This window comes from Diorhabda carinulata, chromosome X (assembly GCF_026250575.1).
Source record: "Diorhabda carinulata isolate Delta chromosome X, icDioCari1.1, whole genome shotgun sequence".
Classification (NCBI taxonomy): domain Eukaryota; kingdom Metazoa; phylum Arthropoda; class Insecta; order Coleoptera; family Chrysomelidae; genus Diorhabda; species Diorhabda carinulata.
In genome coordinates, this window is record NC_079472.1 from 35,838,123 (window position 1) to 35,861,695 (window position 23,573).

The 23,573-nt window shown below is 31.9% G+C and overlaps 1 protein-coding gene across 2 annotated transcripts in view; it reads right to left on the minus strand.

The window, feature by feature from the left end:
- LOC130902138 (G-protein coupled receptor dmsr-1-like) overlaps window positions 1–23,573 on the minus strand; it is a 151,170-nt gene that overhangs the window by 24,603 nt on the left and 102,994 nt on the right. For both annotated transcript variants that reach the window (XM_057814001.1, XM_057814000.1), the window contains exon 2: window positions 383–554. In XM_057814001.1, coding sequence (XP_057669984.1) covers window positions 383–528 — 146 coding nt within the window. In that variant the 5' untranslated portion in view covers window positions 529–554. The remainder of the gene's footprint in view (window positions 1–382; window positions 555–23,573) is intronic.

The window sequence follows — 23,573 nt, forward strand, 5'->3', positions numbered from 1 at the left end:
AAGGGAATGGAAATGTAGTTTGCAGTTAAAGCTTGACGACTCTATCACAAAGGTGTTAAAACCGAATGGCTTCAGACATTAGAATATTCTCTTTCGGAAACAAGAATAGTTTGCAATTTTTACTTATATCACTAAAATTGTATCGAAGAGCTGTTAGACAAATTCTTGAGTGCTAAACTCAAAAAGACTAGTGGTTATTTTAATCCATTATGTGCTTATAGTGAACATTTTATTCAAAATATACATTTTTGGCCAAAGATTCTTCAGCTGTCTTTTTTCCAGTGATTATTGAAATATTTCATGTTACTGGTTGTTTATTATTTCATTACACGTATTATTAATTAATTGGTTTTAGATCTTTTATTGTTATCAATTAACTCACCTGTTTCTCCGTTGATTTATAATAGACAGAAGATCTTCGTTAGAAAAATTGAGAATTATTGAAGCTGGAAAATATTTGAGAAGGATAATCCTAACTGCTGACAGATTATGTGGTGGTACTGGCATTTCAGTTTCACACGAACGCATTCTTAACGGTGTTAATCATTTTAAATCTGAAAAAAAAGCTATATTAAGCAATTTGTTCTTAACAATTATCATAGACCAAACTTTTTATGAGTATAAAACTTCCCTGAAGCTGAAGGCACGTCCCTACATACAACAAACCGTGAACCGAACAACCCACCGTCACGTGCGCTGCTTTGTTGTGCACAATCTTTTTGCTCTACCCTTGTAATAATGATTAATATGATTTTAATACTTATTCGGTCAATAATAATCCTCAAATTATCTTCAATGTTTATCAAGGGCGAATGCAGAATGTACATTTTATATTTGGATAAATATTTGGATAAAAATTATTTTTCAACGTTGTCTTTATACACTCTATCCAACGTGTCAACGTGTCTTTTTTATCCTTTGCAAGAAATAGAATTTGTTTGTGAGATAATTTCATAACTGGAATCAAATATAGTTCAGCCGAACCATTTTTTAATGCTTGGGCTAGTAACTTGGGCTCTTCTTTCTTGGTCAAAACAATGTTTAAAAGAGCTCAATGTCAGATGTATGTTCAAACGTAATAAACGTAGTGTGGTTTGAAAGTCTGCTTTTCAATTCATAACCAAACAATATCAATCAAATGTTTTTAGCTAATCATTTATTCTCTATCTCTCTCTCTACTTGGTGTACATGGTTTGATCAAATTTGAACTATTGACTAAGGAAAAAAAAATTAGTTTGCTTGATGCACCATTCCATTTTAGTATTATTGCGATATGTTTTTTAGCCAAACACGTATTCCACCAAATTCGGCTTTCTGTCATGTTTTTATCTGTTCTAAACTCAAAAATCCACTTGGTGGAATGCACCATGAAGCCACTGATGCCATAAAAAAACTTAAGGTACTGAAGGCCATCTCAGCCAAGGCTCACAACAAGTGTATAGAAAATTGGATTTCTCATTAGCATGCTTGTATTGGACTATTTTGAAAGCCATTACAAACATTTGTATTAAATTACGTAAAAATGTTGTTTTTTCTTCAGTTGTTTTGGGCTAAATTTAATCACATGATGATAATAATGTATGGTTATGTTTAATTGGAGAAGTTGAGAAGCTGCATCGGTGAGCATGAAAAGATGTTATTAATTTTATTCAAGTATTGAAATATTTTCGAACATTAAAAAAATGCCATAAGTTAAAAAATATTTATTCATTATTAGGCAGTCTGATCATTGATCGACATTATTTATGCAATTTTTCTTTGAGATGACATAATTTCAACATTAATTTCATTATTTGCTTGAAATATCTTGCTTTATCCTTAACTTTTTAGCTTCCTCTCAATTAATTCTCATTTATTAATGTCAAATTTACTTTGAGATGCGACAACAATCAAATGAGAAGTTGGAGATGGTTTTAGTTGCGAAAGATTTTCAAGTCCATTCAAAAGGTGTTGTGTACTATCTGTTACTTTGGAATCTACCCTTTTTATTATTGTGATCTATTATTTGACGAATATCAGATTATCACTCTCAAAATCTATTTACATTTGTTTAAGGTAATTAGTGTTTTATTTCTCGAAAAACGTTAGAAACCATTTCAGGTAGATTATAGACTATTCAGATAAAATATTGTTATATTGAAAGATAGGAACAAGAGGCAGAGGGCAGGATCAAATGAAGAAATTTAGTAAGAAAAATCGAGCTAACAATATAAAGAAAACTCTGAAGCATCCAAATATATATGGAAGGTAAGCGTAAAATAGATAGGCTTTTGTTGTGTTTATAAATATTTCGTTCTTGTTTGGGTTAATTATTGAAGATTTATTTTCCTTCTGCTCATATTTTTTTGATCACTTCTGGTGAAGAAATGCTGTTGAACCATTTAGAATTGACCGTTCTACATTGCTTTAATGGAGCGGTGACCAAATATTCAGTTATCCCGAAAAAACTGGCGAACATTTGCTTAGAAGTGCTTCGCGGTCAATAACTTTTGTTGGATTTGGATCGTCTTGAAAGACCTATACAATCGATTTGAAGTATCTGTAAACAACAACAACAACAAAAATATCAAACTTCATGATGTCAGATTTGACATATCCACATCAGTGCTGCTATATCTCAGCACTTAAGTAGCAACCCTCTTACATTGCACATAAACTCTATTCAATCAAAAGTTTGAGGAGAGAAAAGGATAAAGGAACATTTCTAAGATAGAAGGTAAGGAAAAAGCATATATGTACAAAGATTTCAAATGAGGGTATGTATGAGGTTGACGCGGATGATAGTATAATTGCTGTCCCAATAGATTAGTTTCTCAGATAGGATTGTAATCCAAATGATATGGAGTACTTACTGACCAAGGAATGAGAGAATTACTACGGTGAAGATGTAGTAAAACAAAATGAACCGAAGTAAATATGTTAGTGAGCTCTACAAAATATTCAAAGGAATAAATCAATGTTTCTAAAATATTTCAAGTTGAAAATATAATGTTGTATCATAAGTAATACAGATTAATCAGATTTGAGGATACCGAAAATCTAAAAGAAAAGTCTAAAAGAAGCATTCGCTGGAACTTCTATGACTTTTGAATGAATTCATAGATTCTAAAGCGTAAGGTCTTATGGAAATATTTATAAATTTTTGAGAATGATCCCGCACTGAATTCAAATGAAGAGAAATTTACTTTATTTTCTTTGCGAAAGTTGTGCATATTTACAAGGTAATAGGGAATTTCTAAAATAATTTACCGATCTCTCTTTTCCGGATAAAGTTGATGGTTATCCCATCTTTGAGTATGCGAAAGAAAGGTTCAGTACCTCATTCTATAGAGCATATTCAAATATCGATTGGAAGAGTTGAAATCAATTCTAACTTGAGGATTGAGTAAAATCATAGCTTTAATTTTAATACACCATTCAAGGTGTATAATATATATTTTTTACTTCAATTTCAAATTGTTAAATACTATTTAAGTAATCACCTTTCATTTTTGTTCTTTATTATGTCCTTTTTGCTTAATCATTTTTTATTGTTTTCAAAAGTTTTTAGTATTAATTTGAAAGATCATATTTTCAGTTTTATCAATCTAATTATTGTTAATTCTATATTTCCAACCGTCATTTCATAAAAAGTTGCTAGTCTCCGACTTGATATTGATTTTTCACTTTTCAACTTGTATATACTTTAACCGAGGCCAAATAACTTTTTCCAGAGAGAGTTTCTAGCAGGATATTATAGTATAACTCACGAGTGTCGCAGTAAAACTTGCAATTTTGAAAAAAGTTCCTCATACATCAAGGTGTCGATACAAAATCAAACAGGAGCCTTGGGAAGGATCTTTAGGTTACGTTTACACTCTCACTTCTGCTTAATTTGCATCGCTCGGGCTCAAATGGAAATGGTTTTGTTTCTAGACGGTGTTTGTGTGGAACGCTTTTCAGAGAGATTGAATAACGTGAGAAACTTTACAGAAAACTTACTGGATGAGCAATGAGACGTATTGCCATCTCTTTAATTTTTTAGCAAACAAAATTATAGATATTAGAGCGACAAAACTCTGAAGGACTTGATCAAAAGCCTGTCCATTGTCCATCCAATGTCTTCAACAGGAATCATAGACAAAGCAGAATGCAACTAGGGAATGTTCCGAATATACTTCATTTTTCGTTTTCACTTTGCGTGTTCACCTGACTTCACCAATACGACTTTTTCTCTGCGAGCTTCCTAAATAGTAAAGTTGCAGCAGAATAACCTCATAAACTTGAAAAAGTGAAAGCGAGAATTGGTCAAAAAATCTTCAGCCGATGCTTCGTGTTGAAATAAGTGATGCCAACTTCGGGGTTTTTTCACTAAATTTAGGGAGAAAATTATAAATAAGGGGATTTTTCGGAGGTAAAAAGTTTTTAGGGAGAAAATTAGTGACCTCTTTTATGGGAAGTTTTTTGCTTAACAGGCTAGACAGAAGAACTTGCAGAAAAATTAAATTTAAAATGTCTAAGTTTTGGACTTCTAATGAAAAGTAAATTGTGGCCCTCTTTCGTTAGTTTCATTAACTTGGTATGTATATAGTTATATGTATTTATTTATTTGTTGAAAGATTTCACTTATTTATGTGAAGGTCATAAACAAGTTAACATTTTCCATCAATCCTATGCGATATTTCAATAGACCTTTTTTATTCAAAACTTTTATAATTAAAATATTTAATTAGACTTTCCATTTATTGAAGTTATTACTTTAATCAACAAAATATCCCTAAAAACTTAGTTATTTTAGTGTGAATTTAGGGTATTTTAAAATATGTTTCAGGGAAAAAAACTCAACCGGTTGGCATCACTGGTTGAAATGAATAATTTTAGAGAGAGAATACATTCATCAAAATGAACGACATGTTATTTCTAAAGGAATAATGTTTCTCGAAAACTGTTTAACTTGAATGTTAATAAAGTTTCTCAAAATACAACCGTGAATTTTTAGTTATTTCACAAATTCATGTACACAACTGCCGTATACTGTACAATATTATGTCTATCATCTTTTATGAATAAATTATTTTTCTGTAAGTGACAGTAATTTCCTGTAGTGTATAAGGAAAGATCAAACATTGTCATTTTATTTTAAAAAACTCAATTCTGATGTAATATAAAAATGGTAAGATTTTTCTATCAATATTTGCCTCGAGACTTTCTTATATTAAGTTACCTCACATCACTTCCTTCCTGTGGGGGAAAATCACGTTCTGCGCTAGGAAATAGAAAGACATGAAAAATTCCGTATTGTTCTCTATAAATGGGAAACGATAACATTAAGAAGGAAAATATTTTTGTCACATCTTCAAATTGTGTTCAATATATATCCACATTTTAAATTACATAACAGATACTAATTCGAATTATGATCTCAAGTTGGAAATATTATTATTATTAGTGTTTACAGTATTAGAAAAAGAATTTTAACACGTAATCAATTCATTCCATTTTTCCAAAGTAAATTTTAATATATAGTCGCCATTATAATTATTTCAATAATTCCACGAGATTTCCTCTCCACTTTACCAGGATGTATGAAGGCAGTTTTTTTTTCAACCTCGGATCGCTCTGTGCAGACGCTACGCAAGCAGAATAAAGCGCGCATGCGCTATAGGCGAAGATCTCATACTGCACACTTCGCCATTGTTGACATTCAGGCGTCAGTAGGCGTTGTGCTACAGCCACGTAAACATGTCCGCCATTATTGATGCTCCCAACAAGAGTGAATTGCGAAGTGTGATTCGTTTTTTACAGGCTGAAGGCCATGGTGCTGCAGAAATTCATCGGAGAATAGGTCGTGTACATGGAGAAAATTTCTGAGTGATGGTGTTGTGCGTAAATTGTGTCGAAAGTTTGAAGTTGGCCGTAATGATGTGCATGACCAAGGGGGCCAAGGACGCAAATCTATCGTTTCAAAGGATCTGGTTCAACGAGTTGACCGAATAGTTAAAGAAAACCGCAGATTCACCATTATTGATTTGTCTACGGAATTTCCAGAAGTTTCAAGGTCTGTTTTGTACTCTACTTGAATTCATTGGCGGAACTTTCTTTGAAGAGGCTATTAAAAAGCTTGTGCACAGATATGAGAAATGTCTCAATCTTTTGGTAATAAAATTATAATTTTATATGAACTTGTCTTTTATTTATAGCCTATCGGAGGTTCAAAAAAAAAACGGACCTCGTAGCTGGATTATCTGGGTGAAATAAACTTTTATTGATCGTCCATTTGGATTTTTATTAAAATCTTGGATACTATAATTCTAAAAAATCTACACAGAAGATAAATAAGAATAGATATTAGAATAGAATTTCGATAAATGTTTACTATAACAAATGATTATTTATTTGCGCTTTTGTCAGTTTCTACATAATTTAACATTAGTTGGTTTAATGAGAAACTTGAAAAATGATGTATCTAATGTTGGAACAGCAAAATCTGAGCGCACGGTGGAGCAATAAAAGCGGCACGGGCGTACCATGCTTTTCTCGAATCAGATCAGGCCATTTTCGACCCTCTATAACTTCGTTGTGGATTAAACTAGAAACCTGTATTTCTAGTAACCAAGCAAGCATTGTATAATCACGGAATATTTCAAATTTCATTCAATTTGAACCAGTAGCCTAAGAATTATAACTAGTAAAAGTTTTTAATTTTGTCACTCTCTGACTGACCGATCATCAAAGCTATAAACCATTTCAAGTAGACATAGAAGCTTCAAATTTTGAATAAAATTCGAAAAGTACAAAAATAATTAGTCAAATATACCTAAGTCTCAATAATGTGCTGATGGATATCGGTTCTGCAGTATTGACATCCGGTCAAGCTTTCGAGAATTAGTGTGGGTCCGGGTTACATCTACTATCAGTTCGTGAATACAATAGGCGAAGAAGCATTTACTATCAAAAATTGTAACATCAAAACCTCCGAGAAAAACCCACAGAGATAGGGAGTGGGCTTTGAGAAAAACTGTAGCTGAAGCTCAAGAAGTAGTACCGGAAAAGAAAAAGAGGAAGACTCTCTACAAAAATAAGCTCGTAAGACAGAGATTGCGCTTTAAGAGAATTCGTTGTTGGTATTTAAGAAGAGTTGCCTCTAAGATACTCTCTGCATGAGACTTGCTAAGAGAGGCGACACGTGTGTTAGTCATCCACACTTTCGTGTCTCAGTCATCATTCAATTGTCCTCTACGTTCACTAAAAAATGGATGTGATTTAAGTGACTGTATTAACTATTTTATAGACCTACTAATACAAGACATACATTAATTCACAGAAAAAGAAAATTGTTAGTCCACTCCACCATAATAAAAAATTGTTCAGGTTTTTATTGTGTAGCAGTTGACAAAAAGAGAGTGTGGTTGATTCGCCTCTCTTGTCCTTTGGCTCGCAATCGAAAAACTGACAAAAAGGGGAGCAATGAAGGTAGGCGAGTGAAGGTGAGTGGATACGAGCGCACGGTCCAAGCTCTTGCACTCGCGTTCTCTTGTGTAGCCTCAAGGAAGTCAACTGGAAGTCGATGTATGTATACAGGGTGCTCCGGGAATTGGTGCAAAAAATTCGTGAGAAGATGACGTGAAAATAATGTTGTGATGATAAAAAAAATTGTCATACGACACCCGTTTCTGAGTTTAAGGCATTTAATATTGCGATATCAGTACTTATATTTGAGTATTACATTATACATTCGAAAATTATGAATTTTCAATGGATGATTATGTATGTCTATTTAATATGGTTGCCAGAATAAATAATTCTACACTACTATCTCAAGGCCCGAGCCGACTCATGCCCAATGGTTAACAATTCGTAGCTTTTACAAGGACAACCTGTACAATCTAAAGATAGCAAAGATGAATTTTTCAATCGATTTTTCACCAAAAAGGTACGCATAGTGAGACATTGTAAAGAAAATTAACATGAATTGTAATTATATATTGCAAGAGGTATTAAAACATAATAAAATATTTCCAATTAAACTGCATAGATACTGTCGAACATCGTATTACTTACATAGCTAAGGAAAACATTGAAATGTAGAAAAAATTAGTTGATGAGCCTACAACCTATCAAATGAAAAGCAGCTTGCACTTCTACACACTTCCGAAGCCTCCGGAGGAGGAGATTTCTTTGAACTTGGAAGAGCATTCCGAGAATCTGCCTTATAGTGTCACAATGAGAGTTAGTTGTATCAACCATTTCGTTCTTTGTATTTATCGGAATTATATATACCAAGCTTTTCAGATATCCCCAAAAAATGAATCCATCGTATTCAATTTAAGGGAACATGGTGGCCATGCAGATGGATCTCCTCGACCAATCCACCTATCAGGAAAAATGTTATTGAGTTATTTTTTATATTATTTAGGAATTGGAAGGCGGCTCCATCGTGCATGAGCTACATGTCTCTGCAAATGTTTAGAGGGATATCACATAACATGGGTGGGATATTCAGGTTATTTTTAAAAAATATGGACCTACAAAATTATTACCCACTATTCCTGCCCTCACATTAACACAAAACCAATTTTGAGTCTTTGTTTGAGTTCTATTATGAGGATTTTCATCTGCCCATAAATGTAAATTATGGGAATTAATTTCACGTCATCTACTCTTTTCCGAATCTTTTGCATCAAGTCTCGGAACACCTTGAATTAATAACAGAGTTGTTGAAGAGTTAATTTTTGTTATTAACAGATCATATTTTTAACACTCTATGAACTGTTTAGCTGAGATTTCTTCCTCATACACTATTCAATATCATTTCTTAATTAAGATCGACCCAAAATGACAGTAGACGTGTTTTTGAAACAAGACGGAAATTCTGATACAAGACGTCTCTTCAATAAATAGAGTTTGGAGTGTAGTTGAACTTTTTGGTCGCTTAAATTGGGGACTGTTTAAAATAAATTAATTAGGAATGAGCTACAAACAGTAGTTACCTTCAAGTAAATATACCTATTCAGAAATTCGAAACTTAGTCAATATTCTCTTTGACATTGTTATACTAGATTGTTGAAATCTAAAATAAACTATCCAGATGTAATTATATTGGTTTTCACGTACATATTCCACCAATGAGAAACCAGAAATGTTGCTACGACATTTTAAATATCCATTCAAGGCGAATAATGTACGATAGATAATAAATAGTTTTTAACCAGAACAAAATTAAATTCATTTTTAACTTTTGGAAAATGGGGATTTAGAGCATTTAAATTCGAATTCATAATTACTCATTTTTCTATTGTTTTCATTCAATTAAAAATTAAAAGAATCAATTATGGATGTATTATCTGAATCTCAAGCATTGATCTACAAAATTCGATTGTCGTGTATATTACTCAGTAATACAATTTTCCAAGTTCAACGTTACTTGAAAAAACATCGTTGAATAGGGAAGTAATGTTGCTTTATTAAATTAAATTCAATCGAATTATATTCAATACATAATGTAATCAACAGCAGTTTGATATCTAGTGTGCAAATTTTCAATTTTGGACCAGTAAAAATCGATTCCTTAGTGGAATATTTCAAAATGGCATTTACGCCATATTCAAAATTTCTTGCCATCAGGAAAATGTTGTAGCTATCGAAGTAAATGGAAATCCAATGTTTAGATATCATCAATTAATTAATTCATTAATTTTCTTCAAGGATAGTCATGTAGAGTGTGGTCTTGCGTTTTGTATTAATAGTTTCAGTACTTTAAAATGAATAATGCTGCATATACTCAACTAAAAACTGCCCTTTTTTTAATATACATACAACTCCGCACTACGTGGTGCATTTTGCGTTTTGAATAGTCATATAGGACACAGTTGTTGTCTCCAGTGATCAAGCGTTCAAAAATGGTTTTATATGATACCATTACCGTGATACGTTGCATGTGATTGATCTTTTTTCTTAAGATAGATTATTTTTTCCAATCTGCTACAAACTACTTTCTAATTAGATGGGTTTTCAGTTCATTATGCCATAGCTTTGAATCAATAGCCGAACATAATTTTAACTGTTGGATAGGGCGCAGTAGTAGGTACGTAGATAGATTGTTTACCCAGATTTCCAGATCTAAGAATCTTATCTTTTTTCAGAAACTAACTTTAGGCGAATAGATTACCCTTTAAGAACTGAAGATAGTAATTAGAAACATTCATAGGCTCTATCTACTAGATGGTAAATTGATATGGTATAAACGATGTTGGTGAGAGAAAAGTGCTTTATTGTCTTAAAATTGTTAAAATTTGTAGACAAAAGGTGATAATTGTTATATAAGTCAATAGCAAAATTAAACTAGTATGCAGCATGCCCGGAATTAAATATTATTATTAGAAGTCCTTTACACTGTAGAAGGCAATTTAGAGTAACTATACCCTCAAATTATGCGAAATGCGGCAAATGATTGTGCATTTTTTTGCATTGCCTAATATTGAGCCCTTAACTAATTCTGAACGAGGAGTAGGTAGGTAAAGGTCATGCTCCGTGTTCCTAAGTGGATAGCCGTGCAACACCTTTTCTGAAATTGGAGAAGCCTGCATACGAATTATGTGAACGGATTTTAAGATTAATACGAGAGGAAGAATCAGAATTTTTAATCTTTTAAAGAAGTTCCTGCAGTTAGCCGTGCTGTTTAGTCCGAGTAAATATCTAACAGTTCTCTTTTGTAGTATGAAGATTCACTCAAATTGAGTCCCATCACAAGTACCACAGAAGGGAAGGGCATGTCGGAGATGCGACTGAATAAGGGCATAATAAACTGTCCAGGAAGTGGATAAGTTCAGTTCTTTGGAAATTGATCTCATCGTAAAACAGAAGGAAATTAATTTTTAAGATAAGGCGGCAATATATAACTCCCATTTCAAGAAATTGTCCACAAGAAGCTCTAAGAATAAACATATTTTACCAATGATGTCTAGATAGGCGATGTCGTTTTTAAACAGACGAAACAAAATAGGGCCCAGTACTGAGCTTTGTGGCAGTCCACATTCTATTGGCTTGCAAGAAGACATTGTTTATCAAGAAGCTGACTTCTGTTGGTAAGGTATAACTTAAGCCCTACGAGAGGTGTTCCAATGGAGCCGTAGTGCTGCAATTTGTTAATTAAAATATTATGATTAATACAATCGACTTAGATAAATTACAAAAAGTTGTTGCAGTGGAGTGATGGCTGCTTAGATTTTATTCACTTTTGAAGTTAAATGTGATCATTCTCTTATTAATTTATTATATTTATACATTTATTTAGTTACCTTATAGATGTTGAAGAATTGGAATAAACTTTTACTATTTTATTTTTTGCATAGCTTAGATTATTAGAAACCCAGTGCAGAGACAGTCATTTTCTGATTGGTTTTATTTGAATCCTGGAGTATTAACATCAAAAAATTAATGTAGAAAAATTAACCTCTCAATTTTAATGTTATATATAACGAATACTGGAAGTTATTGATTAATATTGATTATAGATTTATGTCGTTGTTGGTCTCTTCCTAATCGATAGGATCCGAGCCAAGAAAACCATCTCTGGTATTAACTCAAAAATCATATAATGCCGGATATTATCTTATATTATCTTATATCTTATATACATTAGTATATAATGTATACTTTTGACGCGACTCCAAAGTATACATTAAGCTGACAAATGACAATCAAATATCATGTAAAGAAAAAACTACTTTCCAGTCCCCCTATTTATAAACTGAGCGAGCTGAATATCCACATTAACCTAAAACCAAAGAATATCTACTACCTGCCCAAGATCCATATTATATAAATAAATTAGAAATAATTATTTAGATACAAAAACGTCTTCCCATTGAGAACATTCATACCTCAATAACCAATTAAATAGATGGAAACATCAAAGTTCAAAACACCGCATTTCTAAATCCACATTATTGGTGAGAATATGTCAGTTACCAGATATATCGGGCGTTGCTCTGTTTGCACGTTCGATACTGTAATAAAGATAGTAATTACCGTTTGTGCTTGAATAAATTTCGTTTTGTAAATTGAAACAAAGGGTTCGCTAACACTTTGTAATCAATCTTCTTCCAGTAGTAAAGCAACATGTAAAACGTCGGGAGCAGCTGTTGATCAAAGAAATTATCGTTAAAGCGAAGAATTCAATAAAGCTATAAACAAAAAAAGAAACACTTTTATTTCATATATTTGGATAAATTCAATGATTTCTAAGATTACTGTGTATATAGTGTGTTTATAAAGTAATGTAAATTGTTAATATTTCGATTTCTGTCAAAAAGAAAGAATCTTAATCCAAAATAACTATTAACATAATTTGTTCAACAATACATTCTCTATATAAATAATGATTCAGGACACAGTGAGGCCGAGGTAACGCATGCGTCAGATAGAGTCGACGATACTTAAATGTAAGTGACGCGAAATTAACAATTAAGAAACAGGTATAACCAATTAAATCTTCTCAAATCTCTATTAAGAATATTATTAACTATTATATAAAGAATCGGAAAAAATGTATTATTTATATTTCATTTTTTTTTCAATATATTGGGTCAAAAGTCAAATTTGCGAAAAACCATACGGACTTTCATATTTGTATTTTAATAAAGAAAATAAAAAGAATTGTATGGTTGAATAATAACAATTCCTTGCAATTGCTTAAACAATACAGAACGGAGTTGCCCCATGGCAGCATGCATTTGTATCATCAGTAGGGCAATTTGAAGATCACAAAAAAATTGAGTTGGAATAATTTTGGGTACTCATGCGCCGAGTCCTTCTGGAGTAATTCATTAGTTCCAAACTCACAATCATTCAGAATTAAAATTATTGAAAAATTGTTCAGAAAGTAGTAGGTTTTTCTGTCATAAATTGGGCTCAAATGTCATGATTTTTTTCAGTTTTATCCGTGAAATATACATATAAGATTATCTGAAAAATTTCTGATCTGATGCGTGAATAAATTTCAACCACATTGGACGTTCAGTTCCTGACAATCGTATAAGTGAGCAGTTGTGATTTTTCTGAAAATGAAAAAAAAATAAGACCCAGATGTTTGTTTTTAGAAGGCAATACGTTTGCGCAAATGAATGAGGAGTTATACACTGTGTACGGAGACTTTGCATCATGATTTACGGTCCTAAAATTTTGGGCAGCTGAACTCAAACGTGACCGTATCAACATGACTGACGACGAGCTTCGCGACGGCCAAAAACTGGAACAACCTGCGATATAATCGAAAAAGTTTACCAAATGTTACTGGACGATTGTTGGATTAAAGTTAGATTGATAAAAATGCCGCAATTGCCTACTTTGGACCAGAAGCGCATTTGAATGATCATTTCCAGGACTTATTGAAACGGTTTAAGCAACATGTGTCGACTCATATATGTAGATGAAACCTAGATCCACCATCACATTTCTGAAATGAAAAAAACGGTCAAGTCAGTAGATTTCAAAGAGCGAACCTGCTCCGAAGTAGGCAAAGACAGTTTCATCGACTCGAAAAAGACTGTTTTTTGGGATAATCATGCGCATAAAAATTATTATGAAAAAAATTATATAATTAATTGATAGGTCGGAAACTTTTCAGACAACCCTTGTGACTAGGTTTACCGAAAAGGGCAGAATAAATAAGTTGGAATTTCTGAAACGGTTGGTGATATTAGATATATTGTTCACACCACCACTACACCAACATGGTTATCGAAAAACGCGTGTCAGACAGTGAAATTACGAGTGTTGGTAATACACAAAAGTGTATTCAGTAAATACAGAATGAAGATTATATAATGGGAGATCTTATTGATCAATCAAGAACTAATGATGAGAAAGCTCACCCATTTAATGATTCATATCTAAACCACAGCCAAATTACTAAAAATTCAAGATAGTAAAACTTTTTGAGGAAGTAGATTGCTCTAAAACTGGTCAAACATAATCTGTAAGTTAAGAACAAAACTTCTTAGAAGTTTCCACAAAGTTTCATAGATAATCCATTTAAATCATGCAGAAGGTAGATGCCGACCCATGTTAATAGTAAAATAATGAAACCTCGATCGTATTAAATGGAGCAGATAATTGCTACAATGGTAAATATTGTAGTAATACTAATCCTAACTGAAATGATTAACCGCTTTACTACAATTGGTTCAAATTTCAAATTGATGATTGAACTGTAACATGATTTTAAAAGATCATTAGCACCTCAAACAAAATTAAACTGCACCACATCACTTTCTTTCAGTAGCTAAATGATAATCTATATATTGATACACTTAAAAAAAGTATGAGTTTCCATTTTTTTTAAATTTTTGATGCTATAATATAGAGGGTGATGTGTAATCAAATTGACACTACGTATAATATTAATATCAATCCATCAATCCCGTTGCATGTGCAATCATTTCCGTCCTTTCGAATACACTCATTTTGACCGAAATTGGCTATATATCAACATGAAACATAACTATGAGAATATTGACAAACGATGACAGTTCTTTCTCTTGTCAATAGAATAATATTGACCTTTTGATGAATAGGTATTTATCTATCCCGCTATCAAATGTGACACTTTAAGTCACTCCTTGACATTAGGAAACGTCACATTTCAAACGGGTTTTCCGGGTTAATATTCTCTTGAACTTCTTGTCTAATGTTAATTTCATTTGAAGCAATAATATCTACAAGTATACCAAGGGCTTGGCTTAATGTTTTCTAAAATAGGTCGAATGGTCTAATATTTCTATACTTTTTGAGGAGGTGAACAAGTTTGACACAAGCAATATTTCCAGCAGTGACCAGCAGTTATTGGCGAATAACGTATGTTTTACTTTTTAGAATTGTAATTTTAAATCTTCATATACGTCTCTTCGTTGGAACGTTAGTTCAGCCTTCCTGCAGGTTCCCGCATTGCCTATTATCATTGTCACATAAAGAACAGTTTTATTTAATGATAAATTATACATGTCGGTACTTGTGCAAATAGGAATATTTTGTCTTCAGTCTTGTTTATAAATCTCCTTCGTCAAAATCTCAGATTTTTTTGCATGGTATCTGCCGTCTCGCAATTGCATTTTTGTGCAGGTCTCAACATTGAATATGTAGTTCACAAAGTCGACGACTTCAATGTTTTCAAATTTTCGAAAAAAAGTAGTACCTTTTCATTGATGTTCTTCATATTTTTCAAATCACACCATTTTCCAAATTTTTGGTACAATAGAGCGCATCTACTTCTTGATTTTTCAGATATATCAGCATATACTGCATTATTTCAAATGGAATGTCTGATTCGCTATCTGAAGACATTTTAAGTAATCACTTCTGACTTGATTCGACTCATTTTGAAAACTCGTTGTTTGCTTCTATAACACTATTTGATTCCTCGTTTATATGTTAATTGTAATTGAAGATTAATTAAATATTAAAAGAATAATGCATCATTTTGGCGCAAGTAGGTGGTGCGAGGCTGCCACAGCGATTATATTTGTTTCTACAATTGTATCTTGATCTCTATTTATTTCGTGTACATAGGTTATACTTCGTTTTCTTTATTCATAATAAATAATAGAGGTCAAAACTCTTCATGACAGTAGATGTACACTTTGGATTCTACTACGCTGAATACGAGCGATAGGCATTTGTCAAGCGAAATTATTGTTGTTTGTGATGAGACTTCAACATTTCTTGGTGGCAGTAATAAACCATAATTACTATTCCATACAAAGTGTTAACAATAATAACTACAGCTACCAGGGGCAGTCCTATTTATGATATGAAAGATGGAAAAAGTCCAACTGTAATTTTTAATAACAAAAGTTGATATTCTATATTATAACTATTACTCATTTGGATGAATTGTAGAAATCATCCTCATTACGGTCTCAATGAATCATATACTATTAAATTCACAATATAGCAGGATCCCAGACTATAAATTCGCTTAATGCAATCGACCCTTTAGAGTGTTATCTTGAACGGCTCTATTGAAATACTGAAAGTTCACCGTTCCTAAAGAATAAAGATTCTGATGACGCAAGTTTATGGTAATCGTAAAAGAATGATGGTAGTTAAAATATTTCTTAGCAATGTATCCAACCTATAAAACAACGACTGAGATCACTCTTTGAGATATTTAAAACGTTATGAAAAATTAGAATTCATTTAGAAACATCTTTAAAAACAATATAACAAATATATTTACGGTTAATTCTCACTATAATATTTTATCAAATCGAGAAGCGAAATAATAACGATCGGCGTTTATTGAGAAGAACTTATTAGTATAGTGCAAAGATAGATTTTTTAGATCAAACTAAAAAATAGACTCAGCACTTCATAATATATAAAATCCTTATCCTTATTAAACGCTTTCACATGAAAACTACTTAACCGATCATGACGAAATTTTGTACACATATTCTTGGAGGTATTAGAAGAAACATAGGAGATACTTCTCATAAAAATATTTTTTACGAAAGATAAAAGAATTATTTGTTAAAAACTCTCGCTCTAGCTCTAGCAGTAATGGATCTAGAGTACTTAATACCGTTGCACTGTAGTATCGACGGTCACCTCAATATCCAATCGAATTCTCCATAATTTCAGCTGTTTGGAATTTTTCTATTTTTATTGTTATTTTTTCTGTCATTTTATATGCAGAGTAAAACTATTTGAATTTTTGAGGTAAGGTGTCATTTTTGTGGTCAGATATTATTCAGTGTGACTCCAATTATTCCCACTGACCTTCCATTCCAATTCAAAAGGATTCAGTTTCCCGTTAAGCTTAGCTTTACGTCACTATCAACAAAGCACCAATATGCAAAGCTATTAGAGTCCTAAATAAAAGAACGAGCCTTCATAATAAAGCAAGAAGATGCTTACTATAAGATTAAACAAGAAAAAATCGCTACATGTAAATTTCACAAATAAAAAGAAACGGTATGTGCCGGTACGAATGGACAATGAACAGGTACCATATGCTAGTACAGCAAAATATCTGGGGCTAACTCTAGATGCGAAGTTACTCTGAAAACGTAACATAAAAAATAAAAGAGAACTAGATATCAGATACAAGAAAATGTTTTAGTTAGCGGGAAAATATCTGTCAATGTTTAATACATTACTTATATATAAACAAATTCTGAAACCGGTATGGACCCACGGTATTCAACTATGGGGATGTACCAGCGAAAGCAACACCAAAATAATCCAAAGATTTCAAAAAAAAGTGCTGAGGAGTATCGTTGATGCACCCTGGTACTTTCGAAATAGCGATCTTCATCAGGAACCTGGAAAAAGACTGAAGAGGACGAAGCTTTTTGAGTTAGTTATGTAAGTGCTTAGGGTAAAAGCAGAGCAAAGTGCCGAATTTTACATATTAGTGTTAGTGTAGACAATAATAATGGTAATTATAATAATTGAAAAAGCTTCTACTAATTAAGACTCTTGGTCTCTAGATACTTAGTAATTTAGGATAGAATAAAATTGTTCATTATTCATTGATCATGATAATAATCAGATCACAATGATAGGGAGATCTTGTAGGTTTTCTTATTTATTTATTACAGAGAAATATATTTTAACGTTTATTGTTGTCTTTCAATAAAGTACATTTCAAAGGTTTGGCAACTATATCCTATTTAACAAGTAATTTTTAAAAATAGATAATCCAAGCCAAGCAATAAAATATAATTATCATATTGAGTCATTTCTATTGTATCTCTGATACTTATTTAATGTCTTCAATACGAGCGAAGCCGCGAATAAAAGCTAGTATACTAAAAAATAAAAACAGATGTTCTTAATAGGTAGCTCTAAGTATTATTTTTTTTTAACTTGTAGTTTGTTTTTCACAAATTGTGCATTTCTTGATGACAACTCTGTATATATTGTGTCACGATAATATGAGCGAATATAAATGTACCCAATGGATCATGATCTAATTTAAAACAAAGGATTAGTTCATGGATAAACTTCACTTGTCTAGGAACTCTATAAGGCATTCATTATGAAGAAGAGATAGAACAAAGCTTCGTAACGGTTCTCGATTTGCAATCTCAGTTTGCACCAATTTTGAATTGATCAGATTGTACGAGACGGAGATCATATACAAATAAGGAATCATTTATCTTATTAGCAGCTTTTATACACAACAAGTCAATACCGAGATTAAATAAAAGCTGGCATTGATGTTATTTACAATTTAGTGTTGCGACTCGTCGCTAATATGTCAAAGGGGAGTATACAAAAAATTGCCGTATTTGCATTAGGCCTGTCATAGTGAATTTTAAAATAATAAAGAGATGTATCTCCATTGTTCTAAATGTCCAGAGTTGAGGACAGGCGTTATTCAAATTTTTAATCGCTAAACACGATGAATATGCGTATTTGGAGTTACGCGCTTCGCTGTATAAATTCTCTATGCAAGTACAAGTTTAACCTGACTAAACACAATTGTTTTCATCGCCAGCAATATAACCTCAAATGACACTGGTACATAGAGTTTCTTGCTGCAAAATAAAGTTGAATAGCATACTGAAGTAGAATGAACCTTTCTGTATATAAAAATGGTCAGAAAAAAGCTGTGACACGTAAGGTTTTTTATTGCATTTTATTGCATGGATCTACAGCTTTTTTAAAGTGTTTATCGTATTTAACATATGTGTGTATTTGTATTTAACATATAACAAACCAGAAATATTAATTTACAGCATAGTTTTTCCTTTTATGGGGATCAAATCTTCTTTTAAAAACCCGCAATAACCATTCTTTCTCACTGGATCCCATCGCTCTTGATAAATAATTTCCATTGTTCTGATATCTTGGTGGTACCTTTAGCATTGCTCGTTGTTGACAGTTCCCAAATTCTCTGATTTAGCTTAGTTTAACTGGGGAAAGATTTGTCGGTAATCAAATCCTTCACCCTTGTTATTCATAGACTTCACACATTTTTTTATTAGTCTATGTTTAACGTGAAACACAGGCAAGCATATTTCTTGGGTCTACGAGAGGTACACACTCAAAATTTTGAGATCCTAGTTGCAATTTGGACTTTTCCGGTCAAATTTGCCTCACATAAAATTAGCAATATTTCGTGAACCTTTTCCTGAAGCGGTTGATGTTTATTTTATCTAAAAGCAAGCGCATTTTTTGTAAGTTTCTTTCACTTAATGAGCAACTGGTATAGATGGGTTAAAATATGCATTATGTTGACACAGTTTTTAAACCATATACATCTATGGGTACATCTATGGGTACATCTATGGATACATCTATGGGTACATGATCAGGTGCCATTCACAAGGAGAATGCTTGATATGGAGTTTCGGCTTTAAAAAATGTGGAAAAAGCGAAAGTTTTTTTCTTTAAAAGTTGTAATTTCTGTTTCTTTGGTAAGCAAGTTAAGTACTTTCTTTATTTCAGAAATCCATGGAGTTTGAAACTCAGATGAAAAGTACATAGGAGAATAATTAATCCATTTTATAAAATATCTTGCTTACTAATAAGGCCAATTTAATACGCAAACGAAGTACATTTGAATAATTTTGTATAATTTGGAAGGTATAAGCTGTAATCCATTTGACTCGTTTTCTTTCAAATATTTTGATAATCCTTTGTTCACGTATTGTGGCTAAGTATTTACTTCTATTCTAAGTATAACGTTCTAGTTTTCGAAGAAATTAATTTGTTGTAGACCTGCCACTCCATTCAAATAATTTGAGTGAATCTCGGTCTCTATTCTAAAGCGTCCTCTATCTATCTACATTCTACAAATAAAGTGTAGAATAAAAGTAAATTTAGTAAATGTTTACATTCTTTCACTGGTTAGTTGTTCTAATATCTTTTTAACTTTACTTTTTATTTATGCTTTATTTTTTTTATTAATATTCCAATTATCTTTTTTCACTCATCGGGATGAAAAGTTCACTGGTATGCGGGTCAAACTTGCCCTATTCTCTCCCGGGAAGAACTTTTTTCACCCCCAGTATCGTAGAAACGACTTGTTTATCGAGATGTTTACTCTTCACACATTAGAGAAAGAGGAAAAAATTGTGAGAAACTTGAAAGAGGAAGGACTAGCTATTAGTAGTGATCTACCCCCTATCAGATCGAAAGCGCTAGATTCTTCATTTCTAACGTTCAATAATTAAAATAATAAATTAAACAAATTATCATAAATAATAATAAGTACGATACCAAAGAAAAACACATTGACTAAAAATGTAATTATGTTCAGCATTAATTTTTCTATTTAAAAAATGTAAAATATATGTTTAATTTATGCAAAGAAATAAATACTTTTGAAATTTAATTTCAATTTATTGATATATCAACATCGAAATTCAAGCATTTATTCAGTGGGTGACTATGTTATGTTAAAAAAATATCTATTCAGTTTTTCATATACTAGAGATTAAGTTTTTTCATTCATAATTTCTCTTTTTTGTCGAAACTAAAAGACGAATGAAAATCATTTAATTAGAGTACTTTGAAACAACGGATTCGAAGAAATGTGCATTCATTATATTAACAAAAATGATATCCACTTTGGATAAGCTTTTAGTGGACATTAATGGAGATGGAGATTTGTTCAACAGCAGCGACAAATTGTGGCAAACTTAAATTTGGTTTGGGAAAAGAATCATTGAAACTTTTATTTGGGTAATATTTAAAAACAAATAGAAAATAGAGAAGACAAAACCATTTTTCATTTGATAAGATACACCGAAAAATCAAGGAGATATTTTAAAAAAGATATGTCATTATATATTGGTTACAAATGTACATCAGACATTTGAAAAATCAAAGAAATAGCAATGGACGAGAGAGAGGTCAATCTTGTGAACATAAAAACTATGCTAACATTTTCAAATTTATTATAGTCATCTATTCACATATTTATTAAGGTTAATTCTATTTTTGCAAAATTAAGTTCCTAACTAGCTTTCGTTATCTCAACAGCATTAAAGGAGATAATTAATACCTCTAGAATGTTGTAGGTGCAGAAAAATTATACTATTCACAAAATAGTTACTTATATTGAAATTATTCACATTCGTAACTATATGGATTTATCTCTGACTCTAGGACTTCATTCTTATGTTTCATATTTCGTTTCAAATCTCCTGGTAAACGTAAATTCACGTATTTTCTATTACGAATTATATCAAACTACATGTTTTTGTTATAAATCTTTTCCAATAATATTTTTAGAACTATATCTTAAACAGACTAACAGAATTCAGGAAAAACTTATGAGCCTATTATGATTAAGGTGAGCTTAACCAGATAATTATATAATTTTTATGAAAATATGAGCTTTAAAACGTAATTATATATACAAACTCTCTGGTTAATATCAAAATGTAAGAGGATTTCAAACTAAGCTCATATAAGTCACGCTTACATGTTACTAATTTGTTTACTACCAGGAAAATTTAATGCTCTTAACTGATGTTGAACTTGGTCAAACGAACTATAAAATGATTTACTAACGATGTTATTGTCCCGTTTAGTTCTCGCGCTGCTTAATTCATATTAAAACGCTTGAAAGTTTCGGAACTTATTTTAAATATTATATGCATTATATTGAATTGTCTGGAGATAATAATTACGTCCCTTTGTTCAAAGGTTTTCGAAAAAAAAAAAAATATACGATATTTCTCACTCTTTAATGTAATAAATGTCTTATAGAAGTCCCTGAAGCACTCAACGGAATCAGTTTATTCGTTCCACCCACACCACGAGAGAGTTACGACTAGATAACTTTCCCCAGGTGCAATTATGCCTATGTCTATACAGTGGAATTCGAATTCGTTCATTATATGATACATTCGTTAATCTAACTCGAGCAAACTATTGTCTTTAATTGAGCAGATACTTTTCATATAATAACATTTCATCTATTATCGAAGATAATAAAAGACAATTCCCCAGACAAATTAGTGGCTATTACAGTTACCAATAAACTTTTACAGAAAGACATCATCTTTTTAAAACTATATCATATTGAATTACTTATTTGTAGCTGCTTTTAAGAATTTGATTGTAAATATAAGCGAGGATCAACTTCAATTTCTATGCCTGAGAATTTCTTTGTTCTATAGTGGAAGAGGATCTAGTGGAGTCGAAATCCTATGGTGCGATATTGTTTTTTATTCTTCGAAAATTTGATTTTATACAGTTTTGTTACCTTAAAACTAAAATCATGCCACCATAAACAGAAAATCTCCATCATTTTTTGCTCATACCTTTCTATTTATCTGTATTATTAGACCTTTTTAATTTCATCTATGCACGAGGTATGGCTATTGAATAATGAGACTGATTTTACTGAACACCCTATTCATTCCACCCTTACACCAACACTCGCAATGGGTTTGAAACCGATGTCGGCTTTATCTTAAATGATTGGGCACAGAGTAACATAAATTTTGCAATTTACCACACGTCTCTATCCCTCATAACAGCGCTGATATAAACTTGGATGGTGGAATATTTTTACTCCGCCCTCATTTCTTTTTGTAACGCGCCAATCGCTTGCTTACGTCACCAGCGCCGATCGAGTTTTGCCCACCCAACTATAGAAGCATCCACACCACGTTGTTTTGTTTTACCATCCCAATGCGTGATGAAGTATTAGTTGTATTTTTTGTGCGAATCACGAAACATGGATCGACAAGGATTCGAAAAAAATTGGATCACGGAAAAAATAGTGTGATCCAATGAAAAAGGACAATTAAAGAAATACTTTTTTACAAAGTACAAGTAATCGGTTCTGTCGTGTCGATCATTTGAAAGATTAAAACTTACGATACAGGGTGGGTTGACGTATTATTGTAGTAGGTTTAAGGTTTTTCAGACTTAATAATTTTTAAAATTCACGTTCAACATGGTGTAAATTTGACCACTAGAGAATTTTTTTTAAGTAAAGAATAAAATAGGTCTGATTTTCATTACGAAATCGTCAAAATGTAGAAATGTGCATATTTTTTATAAAAAATTTTATGAAACTAGTTTTTATGTGAATCGGTTGGCACTTTTTGCTTGTTGTCAGGCATCAACTAAATTAAATTAATAAAATTTAGGGGTTCTACAACTTTGAAAAAACATTATACAATAAAATCGAAGTCTAGATCGACCTAAATTAAATGTAATATATTTGTTTGAATTTTAACACTTGGTATCTCAAAATCAAGAGGTTCCGTGTACATGAAATCTTTCTGTTTTTGCCCAATGATTATGTCATTCTATCGATGTGTCTGTTCATCTAGTTCAAACCAAATCTTTGTCGTCAAAATAACAAGTCACTTCAGCTTTTTAACTAAATAATTTTATATATCAAATTTTGACAAGACATGAGGTTACTACGACGTGATTAAAGCGACAACAACTACAACCACTTACTTCACTATACCGACTACAACCATGACAGACACTAATTCCACAACATCCTCCCACCTTGAGGAGAATAGCGACTCAACTATCAAACTGAATTCAAGGACATCTAAATTTCTCACAAAAACTGCACTTGAAAGCGACTTCAAACTTTGAGAAAC